The sequence below is a fragment of the Drosophila teissieri genome, chromosome 3R (assembly GCF_016746235.2).
Source record: "Drosophila teissieri strain GT53w chromosome 3R, Prin_Dtei_1.1, whole genome shotgun sequence".
Taxonomy (NCBI): domain Eukaryota; kingdom Metazoa; phylum Arthropoda; class Insecta; order Diptera; family Drosophilidae; genus Drosophila; species Drosophila teissieri.
This window is the reverse complement of record NC_053032.1, coordinates 25716368-25729920: the sequence shown is the minus strand read 5'-3', so window position 1 is coordinate 25729920 and position 13553 is coordinate 25716368. Positions and strand designations below refer to the sequence as shown.

At 44.7% G+C, this 13553-nt stretch overlaps 4 protein-coding genes across 4 annotated transcripts; 2 read left to right on the top strand and 2 right to left on the bottom strand.

The window, feature by feature from the left end:
* The first annotated feature begins 1985 nt into the window (after positions 1 to 1985).
* On the top strand, positions 1986 to 2840 carry LOC122620720 (probable prefoldin subunit 5). The gene is made up of 3 exons (XM_043798319.1): positions 1986 to 2187; positions 2302 to 2511; positions 2573 to 2840. The coding sequence occupies exons 1-3, from the start codon at positions 2089 to 2091 to the stop codon at positions 2768 to 2770; spliced, it is 507 nt and encodes a 168-aa protein (XP_043654254.1). The 5' UTR covers positions 1986 to 2088; the 3' UTR covers positions 2771 to 2840.
* On the bottom strand, positions 2830 to 3737 carry LOC122620719 (tropomyosin-1). Its single transcript, XM_043798318.1, has 3 exons — positions 3474 to 3737; positions 3000 to 3422; positions 2830 to 2935 (listed from the first exon to the last, which is right to left on the bottom strand). Exons 1-3 carry the CDS (start codon positions 3669 to 3671, stop codon positions 2867 to 2869), a joined length of 690 nt encoding a protein of 229 aa, XP_043654253.1. The 5' UTR covers positions 3672 to 3737; the 3' UTR covers positions 2830 to 2866.
* A 133-nt stretch (positions 3738 to 3870) lies between these two features.
* Positions 3871 to 6217, bottom strand: LOC122620221 (T-complex protein 1 subunit alpha). The gene is made up of 4 exons (XM_043797591.1): positions 6046 to 6217; positions 5655 to 5808; positions 4711 to 5601; positions 3871 to 4647 (listed from the first exon to the last, which is right to left on the bottom strand). Exons 1-4 carry the CDS (start codon positions 6116 to 6118, stop codon positions 4092 to 4094), a joined length of 1674 nt encoding a protein of 557 aa, XP_043653526.1. The 5' UTR covers positions 6119 to 6217; the 3' UTR covers positions 3871 to 4091.
* A 370-nt stretch (positions 6218 to 6587) lies between these two features.
* LOC122621152 (high mobility group protein D-like) lies at positions 6588 to 7223 on the top strand. Its single transcript, XM_043798909.1, has one exon. It carries the CDS (start codon positions 6714 to 6716, stop codon positions 7128 to 7130), a length of 417 nt encoding a protein of 138 aa, XP_043654844.1. The 5' UTR covers positions 6588 to 6713; the 3' UTR covers positions 7131 to 7223.
* The last annotated feature ends 6330 nt before the right edge of the window (positions 7224 to 13553 follow it).

The window sequence follows — 13553 nt, the reverse complement described above, 5'->3', positions numbered from 1 at the left end:
GCTATTCAATGTGAGCCAACATTACTTTACCGTCGACTAATGAGGAAATCAAGCAACAATTTTACAGTATTATAGCAGCTTTAAGCGTATTTTTCGAAGCCCACGTGACGTATACACAATCAGCAGTCACCAGCACACTCACAGCTAACACCCACACCCACACACAGTTACACCAGCACACATACAGAAGCGAAATTCGATATTCAGCAAGCCGCCATTGAATTCTGTATACATATTTATAATCGCATATATCATTTTAATGCGCTATATTTAAATTTTTGTCTCACTAACAATACCAATTAGTGTATCATTTTGGATTAGATATACAAAATACCTATATACACTCGATATACTACTACTAATACACGCACACTCATCCACTCACCCCACTTACACAATCACCAACTCACGCATTCGATCACTAGCGAAATTACTGGACATACTTCTCTCGAATTCTTAATGGAAACCAAGGCGAGGTATGCTGTAAATACCTAGGAAAGTACTATATATACATGAATATATATATATTTAACAACTAAAAAAACATATATATACTGCATTTCAAGAAACTTTTGATATATTTTCGAGTTTTTTAAACCCTTAACTTGTATACAAAAAGGAAGCGAAAGCGAAAACACGAGACAAACTAGCGAATCTAGCTGAAATGAACACCTAGGACAATTACAATTACAAGTACATAGCGAAACACAGTACATACAGTACAGTACAGTACAGTACATAAACACAACTATATATACAGGACATACACGCATACATCCAAACTATACTATTTATAAATGTACATCTATACAAAATATACATGCATACCATATAACGTACGAGTATGTTTAACAAACAATGATTATTATTACGAATTACGTCCCTTCGATTTGATAATGAAACCAAACGAAAAGAAACCACAAATTTTAACGCTGTTGATAACCAAAACCATTCCCACTTATATATGTAACACTCTCTCCCGACAACTTTCTCTCTATCTCTTCACAATGTTAATGCTGCACAATGAAAACTCTGCATTTAAAGTAAACCACTAACGTTTATTCATTTCGATTCAAGAGAAAACCAAATTAAATATAACTAATTATACAAATTTGCCTTGCGATTTATCAGCGAGCACACGATATTGAATCCAAAATCCAGATGGGGAGTTAAAAATATTCGCGCTAAAGATATCGAATCGGCACGCCCCCAAAGCAAGATTTTCTTCATTGTTTCGAAACGAATTACATTTTATTAAGATCAAAACCAAATCAAGGTAAATGTTATGTATGTATGATATAGTGGGAGGATCGTGAAGGACGAGTACAGTTAGTTGTATGGGTAAAAGTAACATAGTTAAAGCATGTAACTTAATAGTTCAAGGATCGGAGGAGGAGCGATTGCGAGTGGGAGCGCATATAGAGGGAAACGATCGCAAGTATCGGTACTAAAACTTACTTCTACTTAGGCTTAATATCATTGTTATCTAATCTATACATATATAAAAACCGACACACAACACCCCACATATAACAGAGAATATGTATATGAACATGTATTGGACGCGCGGCGCTTGAGCTGTGCCTACATATAATTATAAATATATATATATATTTAACAAATTGTAACGTGTATATGTAGCGGCAGTGATTGTTAAAGAAATTGCTTTGTTTTGTGTTAGATTTTATAATTTACGAAAAAACAAAAATTGTAAAACGCATACAAATACAGAATGACTGACAAAACACAGAATTATAACATTGCATATAATAAATACAATAAAACTATAATTGAAAAACAAGGCTTATTATTGTTCGTTGGATAAGTAAGATCTGCATTTAAAATCAATGGCATTTAAATTTGGCGCTAACTACTCGATAACAAGTCGACGGTGGGACTACTCTATCGATTTCTGCAATGCTCCATTCGATGCACCGATAGATTAAGTGAAATCGATATTTTCAGTCCCTGCTTCACTCGACTTTCACACGGCATCCCTGTTGAATAGAATTCGCAAAGGTGGCAACCTCGCGCGGCGACTGAATAAAATAAAATTGGAATTGTAAATTATAAGTTTAAGCAAAAACAATGGCTGCCACCCCAAGCGCTACCGGCAAGTCCGAGATGATCGACCTGACCAAGTTGAGTCCGGAACAGCTGATTCAGATCAAGCAGGAGTTCGAGCAGGTGCGTTCCGCATGTGGGTGTGCGATGAGTCAAGAGCAGGGAGAGGGGTTTCTGGAGGAGGGGCACCCCAATTGGCACATGCTTCTAAAAACTGCCCATTTTTGTGATCCTTAGGAGATGACCAACGTACAGGACTCGCTGTCGACGCTCCACGGCTGCAAAGCCAAGTACGCCGGCTCCAAGGAGGCGCTGGAAACCTTCCAACCGAACTGGGAGAACCGTCAGATCCTGGTGCCCCTGACCAGCAGTATGTATGTGCCAGGACGGGTCAAGGATCTCAACAACTTTGTCATAGACATCGGCACCGGCTACTACATTGAAAAGGTGATTTCGATTTCCAACCAGACTTAGAACATCTGCTAAGTGCCATCTGTTTCTCAAACAGGATCTGGAAGGCGCTAAAGACTACTTCAAGCGGCGTGTGGATTACGTGCAGGAGCAGATCGAGAAAATCGAGAAGATCCACCTGCAGAAGACGCGCTTCTTTAACTCTGTGATTGGTGTGCTGGAGATGAAGCAGGCTGCTGCAGCGAAATTGCTGCAGTCCCAGCAGCAGTCGGCGGCGGTTCCCCAAAGCTCCTAGACAACGGAGGGCGATAGAGACACGGAGATCATTAAATTATTAAACTTATAAACGAGATGTGCGCATTTAATTAACGTAGTTTATTAAATTGTTCAGCTATTTTTTGGCTTCTGCTAAAGCGTTGGTGAGAACCTTGACCTTCTGCTCGTACGCGGACTTAAGATCCTGTAAGGAGAGAAGATAATAGTATATCAAGTTGAGAACTCGTTGGACTCGAATCTTAACGCACTTTGAATATCTGTGACTGGGTGTCGTACTCCGAACGCAGCTTGTCATACACTCCTTTGGAGATGGCTAGTTTCTTCTCCGTGAGCCCACACTTGTCTTGCTCCGCCTTGATCCACTGCTGGCTCTTCTCCAGACGAGCCTGCGTGTGATCACATTCGGCGGTCTTTAGTTGCAACATGTCCTTGGTCACCTGCAGCACATCCTTAATCGTATCCACCTGTGTCTTAAGCACTGATATCTGCTGCTCCTGCTGCTTGTTCACCTTGGTCTTCTCGAACAGTAGGGTTTTGGCCTTTAGAAGCAACTCTTCCTGCTCTTGGCGGGATTTGGGAGCATCTGTGCCGCCCAGCATGACGGACTGCTTGAGCGACTGCTCCAACTGGACCACTCGCCGCTTTAGCCGCTCATTTTCCACCTTGGCTTCCTGCAATCAACGTTGGTAACTGGATGCAACCCATGGAAACGAGTAACTAACCTCAAAGTCTTTGCGGAGTGCTCCGATCCGCTTGCGAGACTCCTCAAGCAGTGCCTGTTTTTCGCTTTCCAACGTGAAAACCATGTCCAGCAGTTCGTTCTGCGGCTGCTCCGGCAGACGCACTTCCTCCTGGCCATTGGGTGTGATATTGTTGTTTAGGTCACCGCCAACAGCTTCATCCTCGTTATGATCGGCCATTTTATGAAGAATACTTTTTAAATTATAAAAATTCGTTGAGCAATGTGCGTTTTCCTTGCCTTTTGGTCTGTGTTTTCTTTTTGTATTAATAGACCAAATAGATGCATGCGCTATTTATAGGATATCCCACTCTCCGGCTCGCTCTCTGCCTGCTCTTGGCCAGATCGCTCTCCCGAAATAACAAACTGTTTCCCTCCAATTTAGTTTACGCCTCAGCATATTCTGAAGTTCAGTTTATTATACATTGAAGCATGGATGAGAAAGGATTGCGGATGTGCGGTGTTAATACAGATCGCGAAGGGCAACACAATTAAATTGTTGTTACAATCAATGGGGCGACAATTGAAAGTGAGTGATTTGATTAAAATTAAATGCCTAAACAAGATAGAAGAAATGTGCTTCGCTCGCGGTGAAGAATGTCTAACCGTCCAGCTCGCCGGCAGCGCATGCATCGGCGTAACTCTTGCCGCTCTTGTCTTCCGGATTCAGCTTGATCATGTCGTCAATACGCAAAATGGTAATGGCGGCCTCCGTGGCGAACTTCAGAGACTTGATCTTGGACATAGCGGGCTCCAGAACACCAGCCTTCTTGTTGTCCCTAACCAAACCCTCGATCAGATCCAGACCGGTCCACTTGAGATCCGATCGCTCGGGCTTCGTCTGGCTGGAGTTGTGGTAGGAGCGAAGTTTGGCCACCAGATCAGTGGCATCCTTGGCCGCGTTCACGGACAGGGTCTTGGGAATGACCAGCAGCGACTTTGCGAACTCGGCAATGGCCAGCTGTTCGCGGGAAGCCAGCGAGGTGGCAAAGTTCTCCAGGTAGATCGACAAGGCGGCCTCCACACAGCCACCACCGGCAACGACCTTCTTGCTCTCCAGCACACGCTTCACCACGCACAGAGCGTCGTGGACGGAGCGCTCCATCTCATCACAGTAGAAGTCATTGGGACCACGCAGGATAATGGATGCGGCAGCACTAAAAGGGAATATGAATACAATAAAGGAAACCATGTCACTGCATGCTATCATCTGCACTTACCGTGCCTTAGTGCCCTTGATAAGGATAAGCTCATCATCGCAGATGCGCTCTTGGGCCACCTCTGCGGCCTCTCCCACCATTGAGGCATCGAAGCTCTCCTCGCCGTCCATGTTGGTCAGCGAGGTAAGGAAGGCGGCGCCGGTAGCCTTCGCAATGATCTTCAGATCGCTCTTCTTCACACGACGCACAGCCATGGCTCCAGCCTCAACGAAGTACTTCATGCACAGATCATCAACGCCGCCGCTAACCAGTACCACATTGACACCAGTTCCGAGGATCATGTTGATGCGCTCCTTGGTAATGTCCAGCTCACGGGCACGAATAGCCTCAAGCTTGTCGGGGTCGTTGATCAAGACCTGGACGCCCATCTTCATCTTGGTCTTCTGAAGCGAGAAGTCTAGGCAGGCAATCTTGGCGTTCACAATCTTCTTGGGCATCTGCTGAGAGGCAATGGTGCAGTTCAGGGCGTAGCCGGGAATCAGGACCGATTCCCTGGCAGACTTGCCATGGGCCTTCAGAACATTGATGGCCTTGATCGAGTAGGCTGCCTGTCCACGGGGATCTGTGATCTTCACCGACTGGGCGGCGTCTACAACCATGGCGGAGAAGAACTCTGCGTCAGCACCAATGATCTTGGAGCTCATCGAGGTCTTGGCAATGTTAATCAGGGAATCGCGACCCAGCTCATCCACGGGCGCGGTCAGATGCTCCGAGATGTACTTGCAGGCCTCCTTGCAGGCAATACGGTAGCCGGAGATGATGGAGGTGGGATGGATCTTCTGCTTGACCAGCTCGTCGGCGTTCTTCAGCAGCTCAGCGGCCAGGATTACCACCGAGGTGGTGCCATCGCCGACCTCCTCGTCCTGCAGCTGAGCCAGCTCAACCAGGACCCTTTAAATTTATAATGAATATTTGTTTCAAAGATATTTTAGACAACAACTTACTTGGCAGCAGGGTGCTCCACCTCCAGCAGTCGCAGAATGGTGGCTCCATCGTTGGTCACTGTGACATCGCCGATGTCGTCCACCAGCATCTTGTCCAGACCCACGGGTCCCAAGGAGCTCTTCACGATGTTCGATATGGACAGAGCGGCCATAACTGAAAGCATATAAAAGCCGAGTTGTAGTCATAACCTCACTTCGCATGGGCTTGTCCACAAGATCTTGTAACTGCTTGGGTTCAATGGGTGTTTTTGGTAATCCCATTAGGGCAGAATCGCCCTCCCCCGGTTTTCTTCCGGAACATTCGCTATGGAGAGCGTGACCTATGATGAGTAAGAAACGTGCTCCGCCGGCAGACGCACCGCAGATGTTGACAAAAACCCGGGATTCTCACCGTTCTGTGTGCGCACCGATGCGCCGGATTGGCGGGTGCCAGCAATGGACAAAGGAGAGGCCAGGGTCGACATTTTCCTGAGTTTTTCGGCGACTTTTAATAAAAAACAGATAAATCAAATACGCTGAAGAACCGCACGTTAAACCGCCTGACTCACTTTAAGAATTGGAGATGAACACAAAACCGATGTTTATTCGATACTATCGAGTGCAAAATTGTTTCTTGGAGAGCAAAGAATAAATAACATTTATAAGTTTATACTATATGTTACATTAGCGCAGTATCAAGATGGTGTAATACTTATGTTGGCTTATTTATTAATAGGCACATCTTGCCTCACATTCGAAGCCGCCTTAAAAATATCGATGGTCATCGATAGCCATCGCGTATTCGATTTTTTACGAAGCCCTGGTTGAAAATCTTGGTAACGCTTTTTTAAATATTGAAATGGATGATATACATTCCAATAAAGTAAAAGATTTTAATAAAGTAGGCTTTGACTTTGATTTGGCATTACTTGCCTTGAGCACAGTAAGATTTTTTCAGTTTACTCCTGGAAATCAACGCTATAAAGTCGAAAATTTTACAATTGATATTTTTACAACGAATTTGCCTAGTAAATTTCAAATAAGTTTGTACTTCTTAAACATTTATTCATAACGATAACGATGTCATACTGCGGAGCGCGACCCAAAAAACCCATGACAGCCTTCATGCTGTGGTTGAATTCTGCCGGGCGCGAACACATCAAATCGGAGCATCCCGAGTTCAAGATCCAGGAAGTGGCCGTGAAGGGCGGTGAGTTGTGGCGCTCCATGCCGGAAGAGGACAAGTCCGTGTGGCAGGAATCGGCCAGCCAGGCAATGGCGGAGTACAAGAAGGAGTTGGAGCACTGGAATGCCCTAATGGAGCACCAGAAGAAGGTCTGCCTTTCGCAGACGTATCCCGATATCTATGAAGCTCCGTTGTCCACTCGATTCCCAAATACTAACCAAAGGCCCACCCTTTTTGTGTACGACTGCAAGGATGACTCCATGGCTCCGATCTGCAGGACGTGTTTTTCAAAGGCCCGATGCTTTCACTAATCTATTTCCTCAATACGATACTACGTACGCTAAATTATTAGTCACAAGCACTCTCAAATGTTAGAAGGAACAAATATAATGATTGCTTTTTAAGTTGGGAAACGGAGTTATTTTTTAACATGTTCGTATTTTAACAGCTTAAAATATTTACATTGGTAATTTTCCATTTTCGCCTAGCGCCGTTTTGTTTTGATAGCTCACAACAAGTGCGCAAAGAAATCGTGTGTTTGGACTTTGGCTTTCCCTTTTCCGGTCCACTTCCATTTTCTTTTCCCTCCCTGCAATTTAAGCCAAAAGCCAATTGCGTTTTTTGTTCTCCTTGCACATCGTGGCATGTTTTTGTCCTGACTGGTTTTTCTGCTCCATGCAATTAAAGCTGCCTGCTCCTGCTCCATTTTTTCAATCCTACACACTGGCTTCTGCTTTTGGTCATGTGAAACCAAGACAAATTGTCTTCGTGCAGGGAGATCTAACAATTGCGCTCGTGAAAATAGTAATTGTTTTTTTCACTGTTATGATAGTACCCTTTCTGGGCATACATATTACCTAATGACTACTAATAAATATAAAGTGCACTGTATTGGTTTTCATTTCTATGAAATATATAATCATGCTCTGCTCCTTAAAGAATATAGTTTTATAAAGTGATAGAGCTGTTAAAAAAAGGTTTTATTTTAATATGGGAACAGGGTTCTTTTCTAGCCATCAACTTTTAATTGAGCTTTGTAACCTACTCTTTCGCTAGACTGCGGTGTGATTGTTTCGGCAATAGGCAAACCTACATATGAACACACATACTAGGTTCGTACCTGCAGCTGATAATTGCAGTGAAAAAGCAGCAATGGCAACTGCCTCCTGCAATAAAAGTCACAATGGCGACAGCTCACGACACATTGCTCTTGCCCCGCCCATTTCACCTTACTCCCCCATGTGTGTGTGTATGCGAGTGTGTGAGTGTGATTGACGGCCGGCGGGCTTTCTCATGTGTGTCGTGGCTGTAGTTATTGTTGAATTCAATTTGCCGTAAATGTATTGTTGGCCTGACTCGGCGCTCGGGACTTGTGGTCGCTTCTGTTGCCTTTGGTTACAGCTCATTAGCAGCAGCACAAATACACCCAAGCACACACCCGCAAGCACACACACACACTTAAGCAGGCCCGCCCACCAGCAAACCCACAGATAACGCCTTCGGTTTACTTAAATTCAACGAGGTCGCTAGCGCCACGATCGCATAAAAATAGCTTACAGTGAATAATACAGTGGATATTTTTCAGTTTAAAGATCTGCCGATGATAAAATCCTCTTTACTGAAACTAAACAATGAAACCCAATAATATGTTATTCATAATTTACAATGTTTCTACCACTAATGCAAGTAAACTCGTTAATAATAATAATAATAACCATTAAACAACAAAACCCAATAAATTTCTTTCAATAAATACTACGTTTACTACATCCAATAAGTACTCCATAATTTGTCCAACTGTTCCATATATCAAGGCTTAACCGTAGAAGCAACAGCCATAAAGTCCGACTGAGTGCAAACAATTCCGATTGATTTATTGTGGCAATGGTTAATACGATTAAGCGATTGGGTCCGCCATGCGCGAGGCACAAAAGAGCAGTGTTTGCTGGCCGTCACAATGGGTCCCACCTGTACCCGGGTGTGTCTGTGAGTGCCTGTGTGTGTGTGTGCAGGGCGGGGTGCACATGTGTGCGAGAGCTGGAGCTCAGCGGCTTTAATTGCCAGTCGGTTGGGCTCAGTTTGTCTCGCCGCACGTTGCTGTGGATGGGAATGTGGACATGAAAGTGGATGTGGTTGGGATTTATGCTTGTTCTACATGCATGTTGTACAAACAATTTAGCCGTAACTGCGACACATACACAGGCAAATACAGCCTGCCTCAACACTCACACAGGCAACGTACGATGGGAACTCAGTATGCGTGCTGGACGACCTCCATTTAACACCAAACGTGTCATTTGTGGCCATTTGCTGGTTGCCGATGTTGGTACCAACACACACACACACACACACACACACACACACACACAGTTGGGTGGATAAATGTGCTTTGCTGCTTTACGAGGCTCTGGCTGCGTTTTGTGGTCTATTAAGTGGCTCGCACTAAACCAAAAAATGTGCCATCATCTTTACGCGCCTTGTGCAACACGGCGTATGAGCGTTGCGCCTCAAGTGAGCAACAAGCGACGGCGAATATCCGTCCGTAAAGCTTAAGTTCTCTTCGGATGGCCACTAAAATGCCTGAGTGCACGCCGTTGCTTGAAAGGGGGTAGTGCATAAACTAAAGTTCATTAAAAGTAAAATCTGAGTACCGCCATCACAAATATTTTTAACTCAAAGCTGTCATACACTTCACTCCGAAGGCGCAGTAAAGCAAAAGGTTTATTTTTATCTTTGGCGGGAAAACTACTTACAGCGAATGATGGTTTATCTTGATACACAGTTTTAGGACTCTAATTAACCTACCTCCTCTGCAACGACATCCCTACTAAGCCATTGAGCCGAAGAGTATAATAAAAGCTGAGAAGGATTAGGAAGCTTTGCAGGCAGGGATGATTAGGAGCCGCACCTAATAAATGGACACGGTACTTCGTAAAAAGTACTTTCAGATTATAGTGAAGTGATGGATCAAATTGTGAATAGCAATGCCTGTGCTATAATAAAGGGATATTTTATACTTAATATTCTTAAATCAATTTAATGGGTTACGTTCCCGAAGGTACCAAACACCGAAGTAGGTACACTCACCTGTACTTGACTCATCTCTAGCCAGAAAGAAGATGTTTACGACCCAGCCCGCTGTGCATGCAACCTGGAAAGGAGGCGGAGAGTGCGGCGGAGAAAGCTGAGACGTCGACGGCATCGCCCACGCCTCAGATAAAAGCGTCCAAGAAAACTTTCGCCCGCCGCCGGAAAGGAAGCACGAAGCAACAGTAGAGCAGTAAGCCAAGGCAACGGACACGGTGTGTGTGGCACATGTATGGGTTGCATGGAGCTGTCTATCTGCGCTTAAGCCCGCTCCAGGTTATGTGTGTGTATTAAATGGACATAAAAAGCTGGCCAGGAATGTCAATGCCTGCCCGGTTGCTTGGTGGCCTGGCACGGCTTATGGCTCGGTAGCAAAGAAGTGAGCAGCTCACCGCCGCGCTGAGCGCGATGCACAGATAAACAAGTAAACAAATTAATAAAAGACAAATAATGAAACAAGACGGAAACACGAGTCATAAATTAAATACCAACAGCGAAAATTACCTATCCAAATGGCGACTCCAAAACTCGAGACGAACGCCAAGTTGTCCTCTTTGCGTTGTGGCTGTCAATTTTTCGTAGCATACACACAGGCGCGCGCCATCAGCCAAAAAAGTTTGGTAAATGAAGGAAGCCTGTTCTGGCCTGGCCAGTAGGAGCATGAGCAACTGGGTGCCAGCACGAATAATCTACTAGCGATTTATTTCTGACGGAGACGGTGATGGAGACGGTGACGGAGTCGGAGTCGACTCCGCTGCCCCAGCTGCTATTTTGGTTACTTCTTTTATACACAAATACCCACAGAATTAGGGGCATGTTGGGTTCTGGGAAAGAAACCTATTCGGTGGCATCTTTCTAGATATGAAACATTTGATAAAACTGTCTGAAATTCGTGTGTATTTTATGTAGGAATGTATTCAAATTGTATTTTAATAAACATCGAGTAAGTCTAGCCAGCGAATTTGGGAATACCCCGCTGACTTTGAGGAATCCCGTAGTCGAGTCACTCGGCCGTGGCATTCTTTCTTGTTCATATTTCTAATTCTGCTTACTTTCGGGCAACAACGATGGATCCGACGGATGGAGGACGACGACGCAGTCGCTCGGATTCGCCGTCGCTTTCGGCAGGCAGCCGTGATGGGAACTCGGCTCCTGGTCGGCAGCCGCAGTCGTGCGTTGTCCTTTGCTGCTGTCGGTTGTGTCCGCGCTATCCGGTGACTGTATCCTCCAGTGGTTATCCTGAATCAGGGCCCTCGACTTTCTCGGAGCCAGCTCGGCAGCACACACCTGTGCGCTATCGCTGTACCCTCCACTGACGACGAGTAACGTAAGCAAATTTGCACGTAAATTGCGCTAAATTATCTCACAACACAGCACAAATTTGCCTGGCGCGGATTTCTTTGCGTGTGCCCGTGCCCTCCAAGCCACTCCACTTCGAATCCCCTTGCTGTTCACCCGAGGGGGTGTGTGGTGGAGGGCAGGAGGAACACGAAATAACCGCTAAGTGTTTTACAACTTGAAGGCGTTAAGTTGGCCATCCTGGGCCCTCCAAGTTTTCCATGTCCCATCTCGCGGCTCTTGGGCCACAATGGCAAACAAAAATCTGTGTAAGCAGCTTTGCTGGCGGCTCGGCACAGAAATGGAAAAAAAGTGAAAAACTCGCTAGCCATCAGCTTGTCAACGGTTTGGACTCCCTTTTTTCCTAGTTGCCTTATTGAATTTTAAAGATCGCGAAGCATGCCGTTTTACATGCATAATGAGGCCACTATAGTGGCTATAGCCTACGAAGGGATAGGGAAAGTGAAAACGCGATGGCATGGCAGGAACATAAATTAAAACTTTGCCTTTTAACTCAATTAACAACTTAGTGTGCAAAAAAAGCAAAAAAAAACAGTGAAAGTTATTTACTATTTTTAATGGAAAGTTATTTGTAATTACCTACTCATACCAGCACTAATTAGCGCGACTTTTTAACATTCCGTGTTTGCACAAAGTTCGCGGAATTAATCCAGGCTATAAAGTCAACGGTGGATTACCATAATTCCATATAATATATAGATAATTATTGGATTTTCAGCTTGCACTTTCAGATGAAATATCTTGATCCTGACTGTTTGTTTCTCAACAATTACAAATGATGCTAATATTTTTCTTTAATCAAGCAGCAAATAAAGTACAGCCACTTAATTAAATGAAAATAAATAGGCTCTTCATACAAGCAAAGCCACTTCGAGTGCTGGGCTACATGTGGCATACTTTCCATAAGATATCCCCAGGGCGTCCACGGATCTCGCCAGGATGCGTTGATGTAGGCTCTTATGCTCCACTCGGCGGTTCAGCGAACTGTGCCCAAGGTCCTGGCACTTGTCAGCGGGAGGGATTACTCCGTCCTCCGTCCGTTTCCCGCATTTCATTGTTTGTCAGCATTTACATGTCCCTTTTCCCCGGACGTTCCTGCTGTTAATGTGTGTGTGAGTAATGGCCGCGACATTTTGTTGTTTCCTTGTTAGCCACGCATAAATTTTAATAGTTTTCCTATGCTCTAAGTGGGCCGCCCCCTGCTTTCTTCCATCCGCCACCCACTTTCACCTGCCCACGTTGGCTACGCTTGGTCGCTTGGTGGCTTGGTTTCGAGTGGCTAAAAATAAAGCCCGGAATGCCGAGGAGCTTATCCTTGCCTTGAGCTGTTCAAAATGGAATTATTAATATTTCACGTACCGAAATATAGACATGACCGACTGAAAATGCCTTCAGCACACACGGCTGGTGTTGTGTGGCTTGCCCTCCCAGCTTTCGCCCACTTTCTCTCACTTTCTCCCACTTTCTCTTTTTTATACACATGACGGTTGTTTATTCGCGCATCAGGACTCGTGGGCCTGTTTAATCATAACGAAATGCGATTCACCTATACATATATACGAATACATGTGTATGCATAACATGTGCGGAGGAGGTGCGTGTGTGTGGGCCTGGATTTCCATTAGCGCATTTCATTTTAATTAAACTGGCAACTGTCACGTAGTCGATCGATTTGTTAGGCATTAGGGCAGTAATTTGGTTCCCCGCCCATTCCACCGCCCACGGCGACATTATACTTAGCTTTTTTGATTTGTCTTACCCAACTATGAACAAGAAGTTGATAAAGTAAACTTTTCGAAAAAGTTCAAAAGTTTTTCGGCAAATTGCGGTCGTCCAACAGAAATATGTACACTCACACACACACACGCGCGCATGCAGGACGAAGGCAACTTTTCAGGATATACTTTGTCCAACTACAAGTGGAATTTGTGGCCACAATTTCAATATTAATTTCAACCCTCCACCTGAGCAGGAAAATCGGAAAAGGGCAAGGGCAGGCAATTGAATTTCTCGAAAAATACCTGGAAGCTCAGACTGACCCAGATCGCAAGGATATCGCTCAGCAATGTGTAAACTGTCTTAACGAATTAGTTGCCATAATATTTCGTATTTTGCTGGCACCAAAACGGTTTGCATAGTTCGGCAAAAGTTTTCGGGAGTTCTCCCAAAACTCTTCAACTCGGTCTTCAACTCAGTCTTCAACTCAGTCTTCGAGTCTGACTCTCAATTAAACGCATTTTAAGCGTTATGTGCTGCAAAAGTTCTGTGGCAAAGTACTTAGGTGTCGG